This window comes from Schistocerca gregaria, chromosome 1 (genome assembly GCF_023897955.1).
Source record: "Schistocerca gregaria isolate iqSchGreg1 chromosome 1, iqSchGreg1.2, whole genome shotgun sequence".
Lineage (NCBI taxonomy): Eukaryota > Metazoa > Arthropoda > Insecta > Orthoptera > Acrididae > Schistocerca > Schistocerca gregaria.
The window spans coordinates 1,109,972,983-1,109,992,783 of record NC_064920.1 but is presented as its reverse complement, the minus strand read 5'-3'; the positions used below and the strand labels follow the sequence as shown (position 1 = coordinate 1,109,992,783).

The following is a 19,801-nucleotide window of genomic DNA, read 5'->3' as shown; positions in this document are numbered from 1 at the left end:
TTACGAAGTCGTTCCTTGAGGTATTTGTTTCCTATGTATCCTCGTGCAGGTGTGAAATGTAGACGATAAACAGTTGAGGCAACAAGAGACTAGAAGCTTCTGAAATGTGATGCTATAGAAGAATACTGTATGTTAGATGAGCAGCTAGGATAAATACTGGTCTTGAATTGGGGATAAAAGAAATCTGTAGCATGATTTGACTAAAGGAAGGGATTGTTTGACAGCACATATCTTGCGGCGCCGTTGAATCGTCAGTTTAGTAATGGATGGAAGCGTGTTGTGGTATGGGGAAGAGGAGGGCGTAAGCGCTAAAATTGTAGAGGGATTCAAATGGCTCTGAGCACTATGGGACTTAACATCTGAGTTCATCAGTCCCCTAGAACTTAGAACTACTTAAACCTAACTAACCTAAGGACATCACACACATCTCAGCGCCTAGAACCGCGAGACCACCGCGGCCGGCTTCTAGAGGGAGTCCAAGGCTTGAACACAGCAGGCAATTTCAAATGGATGTGGATTGCTGCAGTTATTTGAAAATTAAGAGACCTGCACAGGATCAGGTAGCGTGGAATGCTGCGTCAAACCAGTGTGTGGACTTAAAACCACAATAATAACCATTTACAGCTATTTTGTGGAAAGTCGACATGTTGAGAAACGTGGCTGTTGTACTATAAGGTTCATAATTTATAAAAAAACAGCTACCAGCCACATGTATGGTTTAAAAAGGTTTATTTTCTTCAGATCATGACCGGTTTCGGATTTTTCTTTACAAATCCATCTTCAGATGGCAGTTACAAGCATTCTTAGTTGGACCTAGTTTTGTTTTTGTTATTCGTTTGCTGCAGTGCTGTTTAGTTCTGCCTGACGAAATATTCGTGCGTTTTTGTTTTCGAATGCTTGTAACTGCCATCTGAAGATGGATTTGTAAAGAAAAATCCCAAACCGGTCATGGTCTGAAGAAAATAAACCTCTTTAAACCGTACATGTGGCTGGTAGCTGTTTTTTTATAAATTATAAACCTTACCATTTACAGCGTTGTAAAAACACATTTTTCACATATTATGCGTGTTGTAAGCACAGGCGGGGAGACAGACAACAGTTGTACTCCTTCAAAATAAACATTTGCGGTGATACAGCCGAGTCGATCCTCACCTGTCACCAGCACCACTTGGGCCTCACCGCCGCCGTCAGATTCGCCGGCCATTGCAGTAGTCCTTCTGAAACAACGAAGGTGTTTTGGTCATCCACTGGTACAGGCAAAACATTGACTACAGCAAATACCGTATGCATATCGCTCCCATAAAATGAAAGAAACCTAATTCCTTTAAACAGTAACCAGACATTAAATTAGTTTTACTTCACAGTACGAGTATCCTAACAGAGAAACGTTCTTTGAGCGTCTATAAGAAAATATTTATTTGAATAAAATAATTTCATTCGCTAATAGTTTCGACCAGTCGATCATTATCAAGTTATACATTTATTTATTTATGCATTTATTTCATCTGCCAAGACTAGGACCTTCATGTCCTCTTACATCTAACCAGACATCCTTTTTTTTTTGGGTCATCAGTCTACTGACTGGTTTGATGCAGCCCGCCACGAATTCCTCCCCTGTGCTAACCTCTTCATCTCAGAGTAGCACTTGCAACCTACGTCCTCAATTATTTGCTTGACGTATTCCAATCTCTGTCTTCCACTACAGAGGAAGAGGAAGACAGACATCCTTAGAGACAGAAAAATAAATTTGTATAGCACATGGGCAACATACAGAGCGTATGGTACCTTAATACGTTCCCACTTCAATGTGTTACTTATTTTTTCTCTTCCCAAAAACACGTCGCATAATTTACTTTCTGATTTTTCCGCACGGTCGTAACTCCACCATCAAGTGGACTATGCATGTGGTATCGGGTAACTGTTTAGTATCCACACGTCCACACTTCAACATCTAACCTCTTGCTCAAGGGGAAATCAGCATTACGTGGCTTCCTCTTGTTAATTGTATGTGGAGGTACTAACGAACCTAAAAATACATTATTCCTAATAGTTGCAATGATTAGTCTACAACTGAAGTAAAGCTATTCACTACACTGTCCTCAGTTACCAATAAAAGTATCTGCTGTTGCAGTTTACTGTATGGTTATAGAGTAGCATGGAGAGCTGCATCACACCAGTCTCAGGACTGAAGACCACAACAACAAAAACCCGTAACACCACATATATAATAATAATTTTAATAATGACAATGTGTAGCCTATAGTAATGAGCATGTGTAATTAGAGAATGTCAGTCTTCTTAACGTCAAACAACTGTCTCATGACGTTCTTGTCGAGTGTATCAACTGCCTGGACAGCTGACCGCATTAACGCTCCGCTTTCGGAATTCTGGGAGACAAAATAATCAGAGATCGAATTCGCCTCGCACAGGGCGAAGAGGGCTGGTGAGCCAGCCAGCCTGGATGTGATTTTTAGGCGGTTTTCTGCGTCCGATTAGGTAAATACCATGTTGGTACCCGTATCGCCCCCTCAGATACATTCTAAACAAACATTTGGAAAACGTTCTCACACTTGACAGACAGACAAGTCACCAAATGACTCTAACACTGTCAAAAGCCATATAACAATGCCGACCCCATAGCGAAATGAAATAAAGGTTACGAAGAATAAAAAGAAAAGTCCTTGTCAGATGTGAATAGCGACATGTAACAATAACGTACTACGAGAGCACAGAAGGAAAGAACGTGGAAAAGAAGCTGGCTGGTAAAAGGAAGAGCGGGGGATAATAGGGTAAAATTAGCATATGAGATGGAAAAAAGTCAACAGAAATAGAAAGAGATGAGAAAAGCATGGGTACTCTACAGTGTAACACAAATATTGGTTACCTGACGGACGGAAAGAAAACAGCTAGAATATGCCGACGGGGGACCTATGTTGAAGATAGCAGATAAAGCCTTAATCTCGTGTTCAATACAGAGTGGTTTTGGTTAAGATGCAGTTTACAGGGTAATTTTTTCCATAGCCATATGGCTAAAATGGAGAAGTATATTTTGAAAGATTTAGTGCCATGCAAAGGTACAGTTTACATTAGCCTGTATGGTATCGTTCTTATTGCGACATTAAAAAATTAAATAGTAACATCCTACATGACTGACATTGCGGTCAGTAATAACATGTATTAACAGAGTAGACTCAGTTGCAGACTTTGAAATTGTCAAATTACCAGAGAATACCCAAATTGTTACAAGGCAAAGAATGATCCAAGTACTGATTGTCAGTTCCAAAGATCTGACTGCATCAATTCATTTCAGTATTGCATGCAGTTTCAGTGATGCAGAATAGTTTTTCAAAAGTATTTTTCAATGCAACAGTAAGGACGATGTCATACAGGATGATGAAAAAATGTTATGTTACCCGACGATGACCGGCTGATCGGAACAGTGAATAACTGTTAACATTTATTAGTAGCTCTTGTTGGGTCTTACATATGAATAATGAAAATATTTCCATTTCCACTTGTGGCACGAGACCCCTCTGCACTTACCGAAAGTGTTTCAGAATCCGAGAGTCTAGTAGTCGCTTTTACGTTCACTCTAATGTTAACGTTACGTCCCCTTCATGGTTCATATACCCACCAATTAAGATAATTGCAGATAGCTCTAAATCTGTAATTAGCGTAAGTGGTGGGCGCGAGAAGCGCTTTCGTACCTAACACCGGTCTCAGTGCATACATAAAACAATACGATTAATCAGATTATTGTAGGACACTGGCAGTTCCGAAGAACATGAAAACAGGAAAATTTCTGTCGTAAATTAGGCAAACTTTACTACTTCAAGCCAGCAGGATAACTTATCTAAAGAGTGTAGGGCAAAAACGGTTTTGTTTGGAAAAAATGGAGCTCATGTTGACAGTTTATCACCTTGGATTGTAAGAGAGTAAGTCATCTTTAACATACCACCCTCTAGGCCCATACTGGTTGCATGAAGACCAAATTTAACTGCTTATGAGTAAAGCGACTTTTAATTTACATTGCCAAAAAAAAATTGTCGTCAGTCAGAGGAAAGTCGCGACTGATGCCCAAGTCTATAACAACAAAGAAGTAGGATCTAAACGGTTTCTGTTGAATTTTGTAGAGTTTTTGAGATGCGGCGCTTCATGATCTCTTCTCCTCTGCCTAATTCTTCATCTCAAACTAGTACTTGCAACCGACGTCCTCGAATGTATGTTTACGGATCTCTGCAGTTCCCTCGAGTACTATGAAAATTATTCCCTAGTGTCGTAACACTTGCCCTGCGTCTGGCCATTGTTTTTTCACGAGCTTCTTTCCCCGCCAGTTATGCGGAGAATCTCCTGATTTGTTATCCTATCAGTGCACGTAATTTTCAGCACCATTCTGTAGTCCCATATCTCCAAAGTATCTATTATCTTTTTTCTGGTCGCTCCACATTCCACGTGCACTTTTAGTGAAAGTAAAATACATTGGTGTCAAGAACTTAAAGCTGAAAGTAACTTTCGCAAGATGTGTAAATGCCAAGTAACATAACTCTATGAAATCTGGACCATAAAATGGAAAGAGCTGTTACATTATAGTACATAAGATAATTGTAAGAAATTCGCAATGACACAAACAGCAACGACGCTTTTATTCAGATATAATTTTTTACACTGAAATCCTCGCGATGTACGATGGTCCCCTTGGACATTACAAAAGGTGGGACACTTTTGTTAGTACGGTATGTGATCACCACAGTTGGCAGCGAATGCTCTGCAACGTGTTGCAATGTTGGCCACAAGGTTAGTGAGGAATTGTGCTAGGACGTTCCATTCCCTCCACCAGAGCGGATAACAACTACCCTTTGTAGGTCATGCATGTGAGCGTACTACAGTACGTCTCCCCAACGTATCCCACACGTGTTCGATGGAATTTAAGTCAGGAGAACGGACAGGCCAGTCCATTCGCCGAATATCCTGTCATTTCAAGAGCTCCTTCACTTGCATTGTTAGATGCGGTCTCGCATTGTCGTCTATAACGATGACGTCAGAGCCGAATAGACCCATGAAAAGACGCACGTGGGGAGGGAGTACACTGTACAGTGTTACAATAATGTTAGCCGATGTAGGTTCCGTGTTCACAGTTACGGAATCAGTACGACCATGCAACATTACGCCTCCCCACACAATAACACCGAGACCACCAAATCGAGCCGGCCGCGGTGGTATCGCGTTCTAGGCGCGCAGTCCGGAACCGTGCGACTGCTACGGTCGCAGGTTCGAATCCTGCCTCGGGCATGGATGTGTGTGATGTCCTTAGGTTAGTTAGGTTTAAGTAGTTCTAAGTTCTAGGGGACTGATGACCACAGCAGTTGAGTCCCATAGTGCTCAGAGCCATTTGAACCACCAAATCGATCATGTTCGACAATGTTCCTGGGAGTTTCACGAATTCCCACCTCTCATGTGTGGGTGCATCCAGCATTGTCGAACGTGGTCGTCTTGGTCGTCCAGGTATTACGGTGTGGGGAGGCATAACGTTGCATAAGCGTACTGACCCTCAAATCTCTGAAAACTGTGCTCTCACCGGTTCAAACTACTGTAACACTTGACTCCTTCCCCATGGCGGCGTTTCAGGAGTGAATTCGGCCATGACTTAATTTTTATGGATGACAATGTGCGACCGCTTCGAACAGCGCAAGTGGAGAACGAGAGGATATTACCCGAACGTTAAATTTTAGAAAACATTCTGTGATTGGATCACAGCGATCGGTATAAAAAGTAAAAATCAAATAAAAACAGTCTCGATCGCTTTTTCAGATTTTTTTATTTATTAGCAACCGGTTTCGGCCCTTTTCTCAGACCATTTTCAGGCTTTCCCCCGCCATTGCCGCTAATGCGGCAGATGGAAAGAGACCCGTAGAAATACGGTTGTCAGTGACAAAAAAACCTATAGAGATTCGGTGATTGCTGTTCGTTAACTCTCAACTAAATATTGCCCACGGAAGGACCCATTACTGTTCAGTTACGTTATTCGTACAATCCTTAATAATAAGAAAAAAATAATTGTTTGTTCTCAGATTAATTCCATTTCGATATATTAACCATTAACCTGTCCTTAAACAGTACTTATTATCTAATATTATACAAAGAAAAAAATCAGGTATAGTACGCAGAAAAGGAGCGAAAAAATGAAACTAGGAATGAAGACTACCATAATATACAAATTATCAAAACATGTGGATTACCGAAACATTTGGTAGAGCTGACAGCCTGTATTCACTTCTTAACTAAACTGAATTCTCAATAACAAGAGTGTTCCATAAAAATATTCTCGCTTTCAGAGCAGCATTACGTCCCATATGAAGACAAATCGACGTTGTATGAAGCTTCTTCCGTTTACACAGCCAGCTTTGTTTAGAACGACTTTAACCATGTGCATGGTAGCGTAAGTTATCTGGGACCAGTTTCACTTTACAAACTCACATAACATAACTAACTCAGCCATGAAGCAACTCGTAAGTCCTCCCCAATAATTCAATCTACACACAGAGACGATATCTAGTTCATAAATTATTTTCGGTTCTAACAGAAGTTTTTTTGGTCTTTTTTGGCTCTTCAGTCATCTGACTAGTTCAATGCGGCGCGCCAGGACGTCGGCTCCTTCGCCTGCCTTTTTATCTCTGGGTAGCACTTTCTCCCAGCAGCCTGAATTACTTGTTGGATATATTCCTATCTCCATGTTCTCCTGCGGTGTTTACCCTCTATACTTCTATCTAGCACCATAGAAGTTATACCCTGATGGCTTAACACACACGCTACCGAGTTGTCCCTTCTTCTTGTCAGTGTTTTCCACGTACAGTAATACTGCCTTCGCCAACTCTGCGGACAGCCTCAATTTCTTATTTACCTATCCAAATTTCAAGATCACATCTTAATCCCTTCGATTATCTTTTTTTCGGTTTCTCACAGTCGATGATTCGCTACCGTTCAATGCTGTGCTCCAAACGTACAATCGCAGGAATTTCTTCCTCAAATTACGGCATATGTTTGATAACAGCAGACTTATCTTGGCCAGATATGTCCTCTTTGCCAATGCTATAGTCTGTTCAAAATTTATTTTAGGGCATACAGCTACGACAGTCTACTTCGTGATCACCAGTTTCGTGCTGTCTCTATTCTCATTCCTGTTGCTTATCATTACTTTCGTATTTCTTCGGATTATTCTCGTTATAGGCTGTACTCAACAGACTGTTCATTCCATTCAACAGATCCTCTTATTCTTCTTCAGCTTCAATTACTATAGTACTGTCAGCAGCAAATCTTATCAATGATATCGTTTCTCCCTGAATTTTAACCCCACTCTTATACCTTCCTTTTATTATCGCCATGCTACTTCGATATACAGGCCGAACAGTATAGGCGAATGACTACATCTTTTAAACCCGTTAAAAAAAAATGCACTTCGTTCGTGGTCGCCCAGTCTTATTGTTCTCTCTTGGTTCTTTTGTTTTCTTTTTTTTCAGTCGGTCTTCTGACTGGTTTGATACAGTCCCCCACGAATTCCTCTCCTGTGTCAAACTCTTCATCTCACAGTAGCAGTTGCACCCTACATCCTTAATTATTTGTTGGATGTATTCCAATCCCTGCATTCTTCTACAGTTTTCACTCTCTACAGCTGCCTCCATCACCATGGAAGTTTTTCCCTATTGTATTACGAGATGTGCAATGTTCCTGTCCCTTTTTCTTGTCAGTGTTTTCATATGTTTATATCTTCCCCGATTCTGCGGAGAAACTCTCCATTCCTTATCACTCCACCTAATTTGCAACATTCGTCAGTAGCACCACATCTCAAACGTTTCGATTCTCTTCTGTTCGGGTTCTCTCATAGTCTATGTCTCAATACCGTACAATGCTGCGCTCCAAAGGTACAATTTCATAAACTTCTTTCTCAAATTAAGGCCAATGTTTAATACGGGTAAACGTCTTTTGGCCAGGAACGAACTTTTTGCCTATGTTAGTCTGCTTCAAATTCATCCTAGCGTCATCCGTCGTGGATTATTTTTCTTCCAAGATAACAGAATTCCTACACTTCGACTATTTCGTGATCCTCAATTTTTGTGTAAACCTCATCACTAATCTCATTTTTGCTATTGCTCCTTACTACCATTTCAATCCGTTTACTTTCAGTCGTAATTTTGTACTCGTTAAAGTGTTCATTCCACTACACGACTCGTGTAATTCTTTCTTTCAGTGCCGAGAGCAAAATCATCACTGAGTCTTAGCAGAGATATCCTTTCGCCGTGACTCTTAATCCCACTCCTAAAGAAGAGGCAACTTTAAATGCACACAGCTTTATGGCTCCTTAAACATCCTTTGTCTTCCTTAAGAAATGGGGGATTTGGTCGCTGGTGAGTCTTTCACTTTTATAACTCCTATATTTCACTCAGCATGAACAACGACTCCCTTGTAGAGCATCGGTTTGTAATCGTTGGGCAGATATGTTTGTAAACAGATGGCGGACAGCAGATTACCGATAAGCCGAGGTGTCAACAGTCATGACATGCCTCGCTGGCTCTGCGGTCACGTTGTGAGTGTGTATGTGTGTGTCACAAGCTGCGCTATGCTATATCGCGACAGTCAACTCAGCATTGCCTTCGCTGCGTCAGTTCATCTGACGTACTGTAGTGCAGCACGTACCGGGAATAGCTCACACTGATCTACAGGCCAGAAGGCAAGTGGCGGCATACGGGAATAAAATAGGAACACTACCACAATATTTTCGGTAGCTATGTTCACATCTTCGAGTAAGGAGTCCTGTATCTTTTTTTCCCTATAGATATGATCTGTTCTGAATTAAATAACATTATTGCCATACTGGAGCACTGGATCTATTTTGGAAAGTATGTTTTTGTTCACAAACCGCATGGATCGCATTGCCTGAACTTAACAGCAGTTCGCCGATTTCGGCATTTAAGAGTCAACTTATCAACACTGAAAAATGCAGAAAAGTCGAAATGTAACGTTACTATTAAACATAAAAATGAAACAAACATAAAAAGAGAAAAAATAAAAATGTTTCCAGTGTCTTGTTACACAAGTAACACGTCGAAATGTCGTCTAATGCCGTTCTTAGTGTCTTGATATCCAACACAGTGCCAGCTGAAGCGTTGTTTCCATAAAATGGAACAGTTAGGATCGAAGAAGGTCACGCTTACTCAGCCGCCCAATACGAACATACCTTTTCCATTTTATGAGTACGTCAGATTATTTATATGCCGTTTAAATGACAACGTATTTCACTATAACAACTCAATATTTATGGATCCACTGTTGGCCAATTTCGAGGTTATGACACTTTCAAGTGATCGCCGGAAAATGGATAACAACATTATAAGCATCTGATAGTACAGAAACTACGTATGCTATACAAGTACAAAGTTGATAACATGAAATGTGTAATGTTTATGTAACGAAATAATGTGTAGTAAGTTACTTGATTACTTTGGTGCTGCGGGTCAATGATAACTGATTAATACAACTATGTTATTGTTCGTTATGCACCATTCTACATTTCACGTTATCATCTCGGCATTGATACGGGACAGGTACTTCCTGTCCTGTTGTTGTTGTTGTGGTCTTCAGTCCTGAGACCGGTTTGATGCAGCTCTCCATGCTACTCTATCCTGTGCAAGCTTCTTCATCTCCCAGTACCTACTGCAGCCTACATCCTTCTGAATCTGCTTAGTGTATTTATCTCTTGGTCTCCCTCTACGATTTTTACCCTCCACGCTGCCCTCCAATACTAAATTGGTGATCCCTTGACGCCTCAGAACATGTCCTACCAACCGATCCCTTCTTCTAGACAAGCTGTGCCACAAACTTCCCTTCTCCCCAATTCTATTCAATACTTCGTCATTAGTTATGTGATCTACCCATCTAATCTTCAGCATTCTTCTGTAGCACCAAATTTCGAAAGCTTCTATTCTCTTCTTGTCTAAACTATTTACCGTTCATGTTTCACTTCTATACATGGCTACACTCCATACAAATACTTTCAGAAACGACATTTTGTTATTCTTATATACAGAGTGATTCCACGATGATGTTACGAATTTTCGGAGGTGATGAGGAGGCTAAATGTGTCAGAGACCCCGGTCTGGAAACGACCGATTCGAAAGTTATAAGCGAAAAACTTCCTGTTTCTGCCGACATGACCCGGTACTGTTGTTGCTGAGATTGTAGGGTAGGCAACTTTCAGAGGTGGCAGTATGGACCAAAACAAGAAAAACATATCTAATAAATATGAAATCTAAAATGCACATCTTAAGAGCTATGAGCACTTTCTCAACTTCTATACTGTGGCCGGTCACGGTGGTCTCGCGGTTAAGGCGCTCAGTCCGTAACCCCGCGACTGCTACGGTCGCAGGTTCGAATCCTGCCTCGGGCATGGATGTGTGTGATGTCCTTAGGTTAGTTAGGTTTAAGTAGTTCTAAGTTCTAGGGGACTGATGACCACAGATGTTAAGTCCCATAGTGCTCAGAGCCATTTGAACCATATACTGTGAAACACATCTCTTCTACTCCAAACTAATTGCTTTCCGTGTTTTTCGAGAAGGTAGTATGGACCAAAACAAAACAAAAGAAGGAGTCTAGTAAACATGGTCTCTACACTGCGTACTTTAAGAGCTATGAGCCCTTGTTCAGTAGAAGAAGATGAACAATTGCTCATAGCTCCTAAGGTATGCAATTTAGAGGCCATGATATGTTTTTCTTGTTTTGGTCCATACTACCACCTCTGAAAGCTGCCTACCCTAAAATCCTAGCAGCAACAGTAGCAGTATATGTATACCACTGTCAGAGGTATGAGAACGATTTACGCTCGTAACTTCCGACTCAATCGTTTCTGGGCCAGGGTCCCTTCCTCAAACTGATACATTTAGGTTTCTTCATCCTCGCTGAAAATTTGGAAAGTCACCACGGAATCACCGTGTATAGTGCAGTGCCCACGCCGAAACTGCTCAATAGGGAGCACTAAATAATTCAGTCGTTTTCGTGAATATGTTGTCATTTAAACAATCCCGCACGACTGTGGCACCTAACATAAAGAAATAAATAATTTCTGTGAGCGATTAGCCATTTCTGAAGATTAGGTTATTCTCTCAACAATCATAACAATAAGAAGTAATACACATGTGTGTCCACGTACCGAATGAAACGTTTTCTCAACGTGTCAGCTATCGGTCTGGATTGTTCATGAATGCAAACAATGCACGAACACTAAGTACAGTTTTTCACTTCAGAATGATCTATTGGTTGAATTTGGAAAATCAACCTGAGCGGAAAATGTTTCCATTAAAAATTACTGAAGCAATTCCGTCATAGAGCATATCATCCCACTATCGCATCCAACTAATTAATACAATTTTCCGTCTTGATTGCTTTTGTTACTTCATTAACTATTCAACTTTACGCTATATAATGACTTACAATCATTTTATTGACATTATCCAATTGATGTAGCGTTCCGTGTCTTATGAGCTTATTCTCGGTAGGACGTTGCCCAAACTCGTTTTCTGTTTTAATTCCCTGATTCTTCTCAAACTCCTTCAATTCCTCCAGTTGATTACTGCCAGATTGCTGCTCACATGTCTTAGTTCTAATGACGATATGAAGTCCTATTTCATACTTTGTCCACCTGCTTGGATGAGTGGTAACGTGTTAGCCTACCATGCAACGGGCCTGGATTCGGTTCCCGGCCTACCGTGCAACGGGTCTGGGTTCGATTCCCAGCCGAGTTGGAGATTTTCTCCACTCGTGGACTGGGTGTTGTGTTGCCCTCATCATCGCCGACATGCAAGTCGCCAATGTGGCGTCACCTGAAGTAAGACTTGCAACTCGATGAGCGAACTCTCCCCAATGGGGCCTCCCGGCCATCAGCGCCGCACGATAATTTAATTTTTTTTTATTTAGTGGCATAGACGTCATCGATATTTAGAAAGAAAGTTTTGTAGACGCAGTATACCTTAACTTGTAGTTGACAGCATGAGCGTTTCTACAAGTTCTGTTGGTTTTGTGCGTCATCGTTCTTTATTTCCTTGCTGCCTTGGTGCATAACGTAGAGTCGACGGTGCTTGAAGGAAAAATCGCCTAGCGCGAGGAGTGGTTGCATGCATGAACTCTGATTATCGAACGTGAGGTCAGCGCTCTCTGGCGACACCAGGAAGAAGGAAAGGCCAGCGATAAGCTAAGCTGTCAAATAACAAGCACAACTCGCGACGGCATTGCATTTCAACCAGCTGCATTGCTACTCAGCTTTCGTTGAGTCAAACTTACTACGTGAAATATGATTTTATCAATCTCAGTTCATTTTCACTTACATCGGTAACAGGGGGGCGAACGACCGCTGTTATCTTTCCGTTACGACCCCACCGAACGAGATACTTCAGTTTCAGGAAAATTTTCGAAATTAATAGAGTGACGCTGTACTTAGCCATTTGCTTAAGGAATTTCGTAAATATTACATTTCATAACAATGAATACGGACACAGCAAGTAATTCACTAGCCGACAACCCGGATGAAAGAGGAAAGCCTGTGTAACCGCAAGCGGTAGACGTTGAGACCTGACGCATTCCTCTCACAAAGAGGATAATATTTCCGTGGATGGTCTTTGCTGTACTCGTATCTTACACAACTTTGGGGACGCCATATTGACTTGCGTTTTATGACAGTATGCCGTTTCGAAGGCCCCAACGTCTTACCATCATGCTGTTTCAAGGCAAATGTGCACTGAAAATTAATTACAAACATGTCACTCTTATAATTAATTAACAGTTATTGACTCACCAGTGATATAATGTTTCAAGAGAATCCTAAGGAAAAGCAGTCCTAAAACAAAGGATGTAGGTTACAGTACTCTTGTTCGCCCACTGCTTGAATACTGCTCAGCAGTGTGGGATCCGTACCGGATAGGGTTGATAGAAGACACAGAGAAGATCCAACGGAGAGCAGCGCGCTTCGTTACAGGATCATTTAGTAATCGCGAAAGCGTTAAGGAGATGATAGATAAACTGCAGTGGAAGACTCTGCAGGAGAGACGCTCACCAGCTCGGTACGGGCTTTTGATCAAGTTTCGAGAACATACCTTCACCGAGGAGTCAAGCAGTATATTGCTGCCACCTACGTACATCTCGCGAAGAGACCATGAGGATAAAGTCAGAGAGATTAGAGTCCACACAGAGGCATACCGACATACCGACATTCCCTCTTTCCACGAACAATACGAGACTGGAATAGAAGGGAGAACCGATAGAGGAACTCAAGCTACCCTTCGCCACACACCGTCAGGTGGCTTGCGGAGTATGGATGTAGATGTAGATGATAGCTGACACAAAAGATGAGAAACACATTTTTTCTACGTAGCGTAGTGAATGAAGATGTAGATTAAAGAGCCAAATAAAGTTGTTTTGCGTCTCGCTATAGGCTAACTTTTTGCGTCGTAGCGTTTGCAACACATTCCAGGGCGTTCAAATGGTTCAAATGGCTCTGAGCACTATGGGTTGGCTCTGAGCACTATGGGACTCAACTGCTGTGGTCATCAGTCCCCTAGAACTTAGAACTACTTAAACCTAACTAACCTAAAGACATCACACACATCCATGCCCGAGGCAGGATTCGAACCTGCGACAGTAGCAGTCGCACGGTTCCGGACTGCGCGCCTAGAACCGCGAGACCACCGCGGCCGGCCATTCTAGGACGTATTTATGAATGCAAGTAACAATATTCGGTCCATATTCTTAGAAAAGAGGGATAAAAAAATTGCTGTTTATTTCCGAATATGTGACAATTTCCGAGTGCGTTGTTAGGCAGGAACCTAAAAGAACAGCTTCAATTGCTGAGTGAAGCGAGCAGCAATAAGCCACATATTTTCCTTGTTATGGCGTCTCCAAAGTTATCGAAGATACGAGTACAGCAAAGACGTTCAACTGCAAGATACTCCTCTTTGTGAGAGAAATGCATCAGGTCCCAACGTCTTGTCCCGCATGCAACTCAAGTCCTTACAAAACTCATTACGGAGGTTCCGAATCCACATCGTACCCATATTGGCGGGTTTTTGTCCTTTAACATTTACGCATGAAGTGAGGGTAAGATGGCCATATCCCAATAAATAAGTCTTATTGTCATTATAGATTTCTCCGCGATTTCCCAAAATCGGTTAAGACGTTAGCTGGGACTGTTTCTTTGAAAACGAATGAACGATTGTCTTCGCCAACCCGAGCCCATGCTCTACCGCTGGACATATTGCTGGTGCGACGTTAAACCCTAATCTTCCTTCCAGCCTTTTTTTTATTACTAAAGATTGATGGTTAACTTTCGAGTTTTACGTGCCTATCTCGGAGAATTCCATTTACCAATTATATATTCTTTTTTTTCCCAAATTAAATTTTCATTCAGTATCTTGGTCTTGTCTCCTGCCATTTGTAACTTTCGCCCATATGTATTTACATTCTTCAGAGGTCGCTATTGTTTCCATCCCTTCTTCCATTATTCCATTAGTTACCATCTATCTTGTTTCACTCACATTTACATTTAGATCCCAATTTTTATATTCCTGTATCAGTTTTCTAGTCAAATACCCTACACCCTAATATCATTCTTCCTTTTTTTTTTTTTGCTCTCGCAGCTGTGTGGAGTGTTTTCTGTGTCTGCTTTACATAGTGGAAAAACAGCTTTGGCATAATCTTTTTGTAAGTTGTAATGCATGTGATAGACATCTCCTTTAGAGGTTCGTGTTCTGTAGGACACTGGACGCCAGGAACTTCGGCCGACCTGCCAAATGGTTAGGAGCATTTCCCTGCATACCATGGTGTAGCATAAGAAGTACTAAATTCGCTTGTTGATACCCCGCTAATTGTCACAAGGAGTGCATCCTGTTACATGATTTATCACCTGTATGTGTGCCGACACGACATAATATGTTACGGTAGCAGAAACTACACGTATGCAGGTTGTACTTTTGGAATGACTGTAGCGTGTGGGTCATCTGCACTTCTATGTGCAGAAGTGATTTCCAACTTGTTTATTCTTGAACAAGAGAAAAACGCAGGTTAGCGTGTGAACTATGATGTAAGGCAATTGTATGATTTGTGTCAGTCTTTCACTCAAGGAATATTTTCATATTTTATTTTGTTTCTAGTACTGTTTAGTTACACTAATCTTCATATTCCCATGTGTTAATAAAATGACATAAAAACATCCTTGGGTAAAACGTTTTATGTTTATTATATCACTTTCCTAACAGCTACCAAACTGAAGTTGATTATAATTGACAGAAACTACAAATCAAATGAAATATTTGACAAAAATGTGCTCAGATTTACACATTTCTGAAAAAGAGGGGTAACTGCTCCTCGACGTTAGTTTCAGTGAAAATGCACAAATATCGTCCAAACGCCGAGGGGAATCAAGATTTGAAAGTAGAGAGTTTAATGAATGAGGGACGCTACATTGCAGCGTGTGATAAGTTGGACGCTTTAGTCATGGACCGCGTCCAGACGGCCGAAGCGGTTGCCTTCTTCGACATCCGGTTCTAAGCGCTACAGTCTAGAACCGCGCGACCCCTACGGTCGCAGGTTCGAATCCTACCTCGGGCATGGATGTGTGTGATCTCCTTAGGTTAGTTAGGTTTAAGTAGTTCCAAATTTTAGGGGACTGATGACCTCGGAAGTTAAGTCCCATAGTACTCAGAGCCATTTGAATTTTTCTTCGACATCAGGTGCCCCCTCCGCCATCTCCCCCAATAGCTGGTGTGTCACGGCTATGAGAAGTGAATTCAGTGTGACTTTGTAATACCAGAACTGGGACTAGCGTACCGGCAAAACTGAGTATTCTTCAAGAAGACGTGCCTGTAACATGGCTGGCTGACTTGGTATTCTGACTGCTTCTACCCACAAGTGGGCGCTGAGTGGATGCCACTTCGTTTGTCTCGCCTGTAGGATGCTCTTACTTCCAGTTCTGTTTTGTTTTTTATTGATCTCTTAAATTACATAAAAAAACCTCTTGTTGTTTTTCGGTTCCCGATTTTCTTTATTTTTTTCCCGGAGGAAGTCTATTTCGATATAAATTTTTGTTATTCTAGTGATGATCACACTTAGTGTACAAACCTGTTGTAAGTTTTCCCGCATATTTATATTCCCTTTCATAGAAAAAAATTAAGTTTTATATAAACATTAGAAACCTTCTCATCAAAGACTACCGCAAATTCTACAATTTCGACCACTGAATCACTGTACCTGCCAATCTGACCGTTCCACAATTCATTAAGACCTAAGGATTGAGAAAGGAAAGACGATTTTATTCGTATTGAAGCATTTGCTGTATTGACATTTTTTGAAAAGCTAAACGGTTGTTTTAATCTGTCACAGACGATCATCAAGTATGAAAGTCTGTAAGTTTCATTCGTGAGAGAGACGAAGGTCTCTGTCACGGATTGAAGAGCAGTGGTGAATACCTGAAAGTATGTTCGTACAGTGCTTCTAAGAGTACACAGAGACAACACACTGTTGCCGGCCGAAGAGCCCGCTCGGTTCTAGGCACTGCAGTCTGGAACCGCGAGACCGCTACGGTCTCAGGTTCGAATCCTGCCTCGGGCATGCATGTGTGTGATGTCCTTAGGTTAGTTAAGTTTAACTAGTTCTAAGTTCTAGGGGACTAATGACCTCAGAAGTTGAGTCCCATAGTGCTCACAGCCATTTGAACCATTTGAAGACAACACTGTTATTCGCGGGAAGGATAATTTCCGGACTATAATAGCGTAAAGCAGCAAGAATGTTATTCCCGGAAAGGATCACTTCCGGAACATAACAGAGTGGTGCTCCCATTACACAGTAGTGCTGAAACGCGATTCATTACGGTGGAATGGAAAAGGTCAGGAACTTGATCCAGTAGATCAATGACCACTTAAGAATAAGTCAGTCACACCATTTGTTTTCAACTGTAAGCAGGAATTGATTACTTGTATTTCTATTGCAATCTTTTTTCAGAATCTTCACAAATACTCCTCTGTGCGCCCCAAAAATGACCCTTCCTCCCACCAGAACCCATATTCTAGCAGACGTAGGTTTTCCGATTCACAAGGTTGACGGTTGATCGCAATGTTCTAGCTCACGAATCCATATATTTTTTATTAATTTACGGACATTTTTCTTCAATGTGGTCTTATTACAGTGATACTCTTATCCTTTATATTATTACACGGGAGCAGAAACGTAATTTTTACAGTCCACCATCTTACAGAAAAAAGCCTGGCTTTCTTAGAGTGGCCTAAAGTCATCAATCGAGTTCCCCCCAGATGATATGGTATGCTCTGAAAGATCATGGTATTCTAAAGATACTTATGCACTAGACGAAGATGTATATAATAACACTGACAGCAGAGTGAAATGCCTATCAGGATTACGTCTACGTCTGCATGTACATCTACATTTACTACCCCATACGTCCGCTTATGGTGCGTGGCACCGGTTATTTTGTGCACCATCGTCACTTCTCCCCTTTCCTGATGCAGTCGAGAGTGGTTCTCGGTAAGGTCGATTGTAGATCGGCCTAACTCTCGTTGTGAGCTCGAATGCAATTTTACATTCGTTATCTTCTCTTTTGATATACGTAGGAGGAAACAACATACTGGATGATTTTTTAGAAACATACACACGCGGAATTTTAACAGCAAGCCGCAGCGTGATACAGAAGCCTCTTAAGAGACTGCTACTCGAGTTGGCGTGACGCTTCCGCGAATATTAAATGAACATACAAGCATCAGAAAAAGTTTTGCATCACCCCGGTTCCCAGAACTCCAGAAGACAGACGTTTACTGTGGATATTGTATCATAGGCACAGTCCCTTTGACTGCTCAGAGACGTCACTAAACACGCCCAAATATGTAAACAACCATGCGTGAGTAGCGACTATTTGACGGAGGGGATCCGACAGCCGATCAGTTCCAGTCATTCCACCAGGAAAGAGGTACACGGCTCGTGTTGTTCAACCAAACCTAGACGGTCAGTACCGCGGTTTCTTTTGCATACACATTGTTACTTTGTGCCAGGAAGGGCTCTCGACAAGGGAAGTGTCCAGGCGTCTCGGAGTGAAACAAAGCGATGTTGTTCGAACATACAGAGAGACAGGAACAAACGATGCAATGCCTTACTCAGACCTCCTAAGAGCTACTACTGCAGTGGATGACCGTTAACAACGAATAATGGCTCGGAGGAACACTGACAGCAACGCCACCATGCTTTTCGTGCAGCCACAGGACGTCGTGTTACGACTCAAACTGCGCCCTATTGGATGCATTATGCGCAGCTACTCTCCCGACGTCCATGGCGAGGTCCGTCTTTGCAACCACGACACCATGTAGCGCGGTACAGATGGGCCCAACAACATGCCGAATGGATCACTCAGGATTGGCATCACGTTCTCTTCGCCGATTAGTGTCGCATACGCCTTCAACCACACTATCGTCGGAGACGTGTTTGGAGACAACCCGGTCAGGCTGAACGCCTTAGACACACTGTTCAGCGAGTGCAGTAAGGTGTAGGCTCCCTGCTGTTTTGGGGTGGCATTATGGCCGCTGGTGGTCATAGAAGGCGCCGTAATGTATATCGACAGCATATTGGCGAGGCATTCATCTTCATGGACGACAATTCGCGCCCCCATCGTGTACATCTTGTGAATCAGGATGAGATTTTTCGCTCTGCAGAGGAGTGTGCGCTGATATGAAACTTCCTGGTAGATTAAAACTGTGTACCCGACCGAGACTCGAATTCGGGACCTTTGCTTTTCCCGAGCAAGTGCTCTACCAACTGAGCTACCCGAGCACGACGCCCCGTACTCATAGCTTTACTTCTGCCAGTATCTCGTCTCCTACCTTCCAAACTTTACAGAAGCTCTCCTGCTAAGAGCACTTCCTGTCAGTCTCATTTTATGCACTTTCACCTGTTTCATTCACTGTATTTTTATATTTTCTTCTTGCATCACTTAAATTCAATGTCTCTTGCGTTACTCAAGGATTTCTACGAGCCCTCGTCTTTTTACTTGGTTGATGCTGTGCTGCCTTCACTATTTCATCTCTCAAAGCTACCCATTCTTCTTCTACTGTGTTCTTTCCCCGGTTCTTGTCAATTGTTCCCCATTGCTTCCTCTAACCTCTGGTTCTTTCAGTTTATCCAGATCCCATTTCCTTAATTTCCTTCCTTTTTGCAGTTTCTTCAGTTTTAATCTTCAGTTCATACCCAATAAACTGTGGTCAGAGCCCACATCTGACCCTGGAAATGTCTTACAATTTAAAACCTCGTTCCTAAACCTCTGTCTAGCCATTATATAATCAATCCAAAACCTTCGGGTGTCTCCAGGTCTGTCCACGTATACAACCTTATCTCATGATTCTTAAACCTAGTCTTAGCAGCAGCAGCAGCAGCACTCCGTCTTCAGGGCACAAGTGGCCCATCGGGACCATCCGACCGCCGTGTCATCCTCAGGTGAGGATGCGGATAGGAGGGGCGTGTGGTCAGCACACCGCACTCCCGGTCGCTATGATGGTTTTCTTTGACCGGAGCCGCTACTATTCGGTCGAGTAGCTCCTCGATTGGCATCAAGAGGCTGAGTGCACCCCGAAAAATGGCAACAGCGCATGGCGGCCCGGATGGTCACCAGTCCAAGTGCCGGCCACGCCCGACAGCGCTTCCTGGTGATCTGACGGTAACCAGTGTATCCACTGCGGGAAGGCCGTTGCCGAAACCTAGTCTTAGCTACGAT

At 42.3% G+C, this 19,801-nt stretch overlaps 2 protein-coding genes across 2 annotated transcripts in view; one reads left to right on the top strand and one right to left on the bottom strand.

Moving 5' to 3' along the window:
* Positions 1–19,801, top strand: part of LOC126283383 (protoheme IX farnesyltransferase, mitochondrial-like) — a 255,557-nt gene that overhangs the window by 14,579 nt on the left and 221,177 nt on the right. The window lies entirely within an intron of this gene.
* The window catches only part of LOC126283409 (3 beta-hydroxysteroid dehydrogenase/Delta 5-->4-isomerase type 1), a 264,780-nt gene that overhangs the window by 196,725 nt on the left and 48,254 nt on the right, over positions 1–19,801 (bottom strand). Inside the window, exon 2 of the mRNA XM_049982270.1 lies at positions 1,153–1,217. Within this exon, the coding sequence (XP_049838227.1) occupies positions 1,153–1,204 (52 nt within the window). The 5' untranslated portion in view covers positions 1,205–1,217. The remainder of the gene's footprint in view (positions 1–1,152; positions 1,218–19,801) is intronic.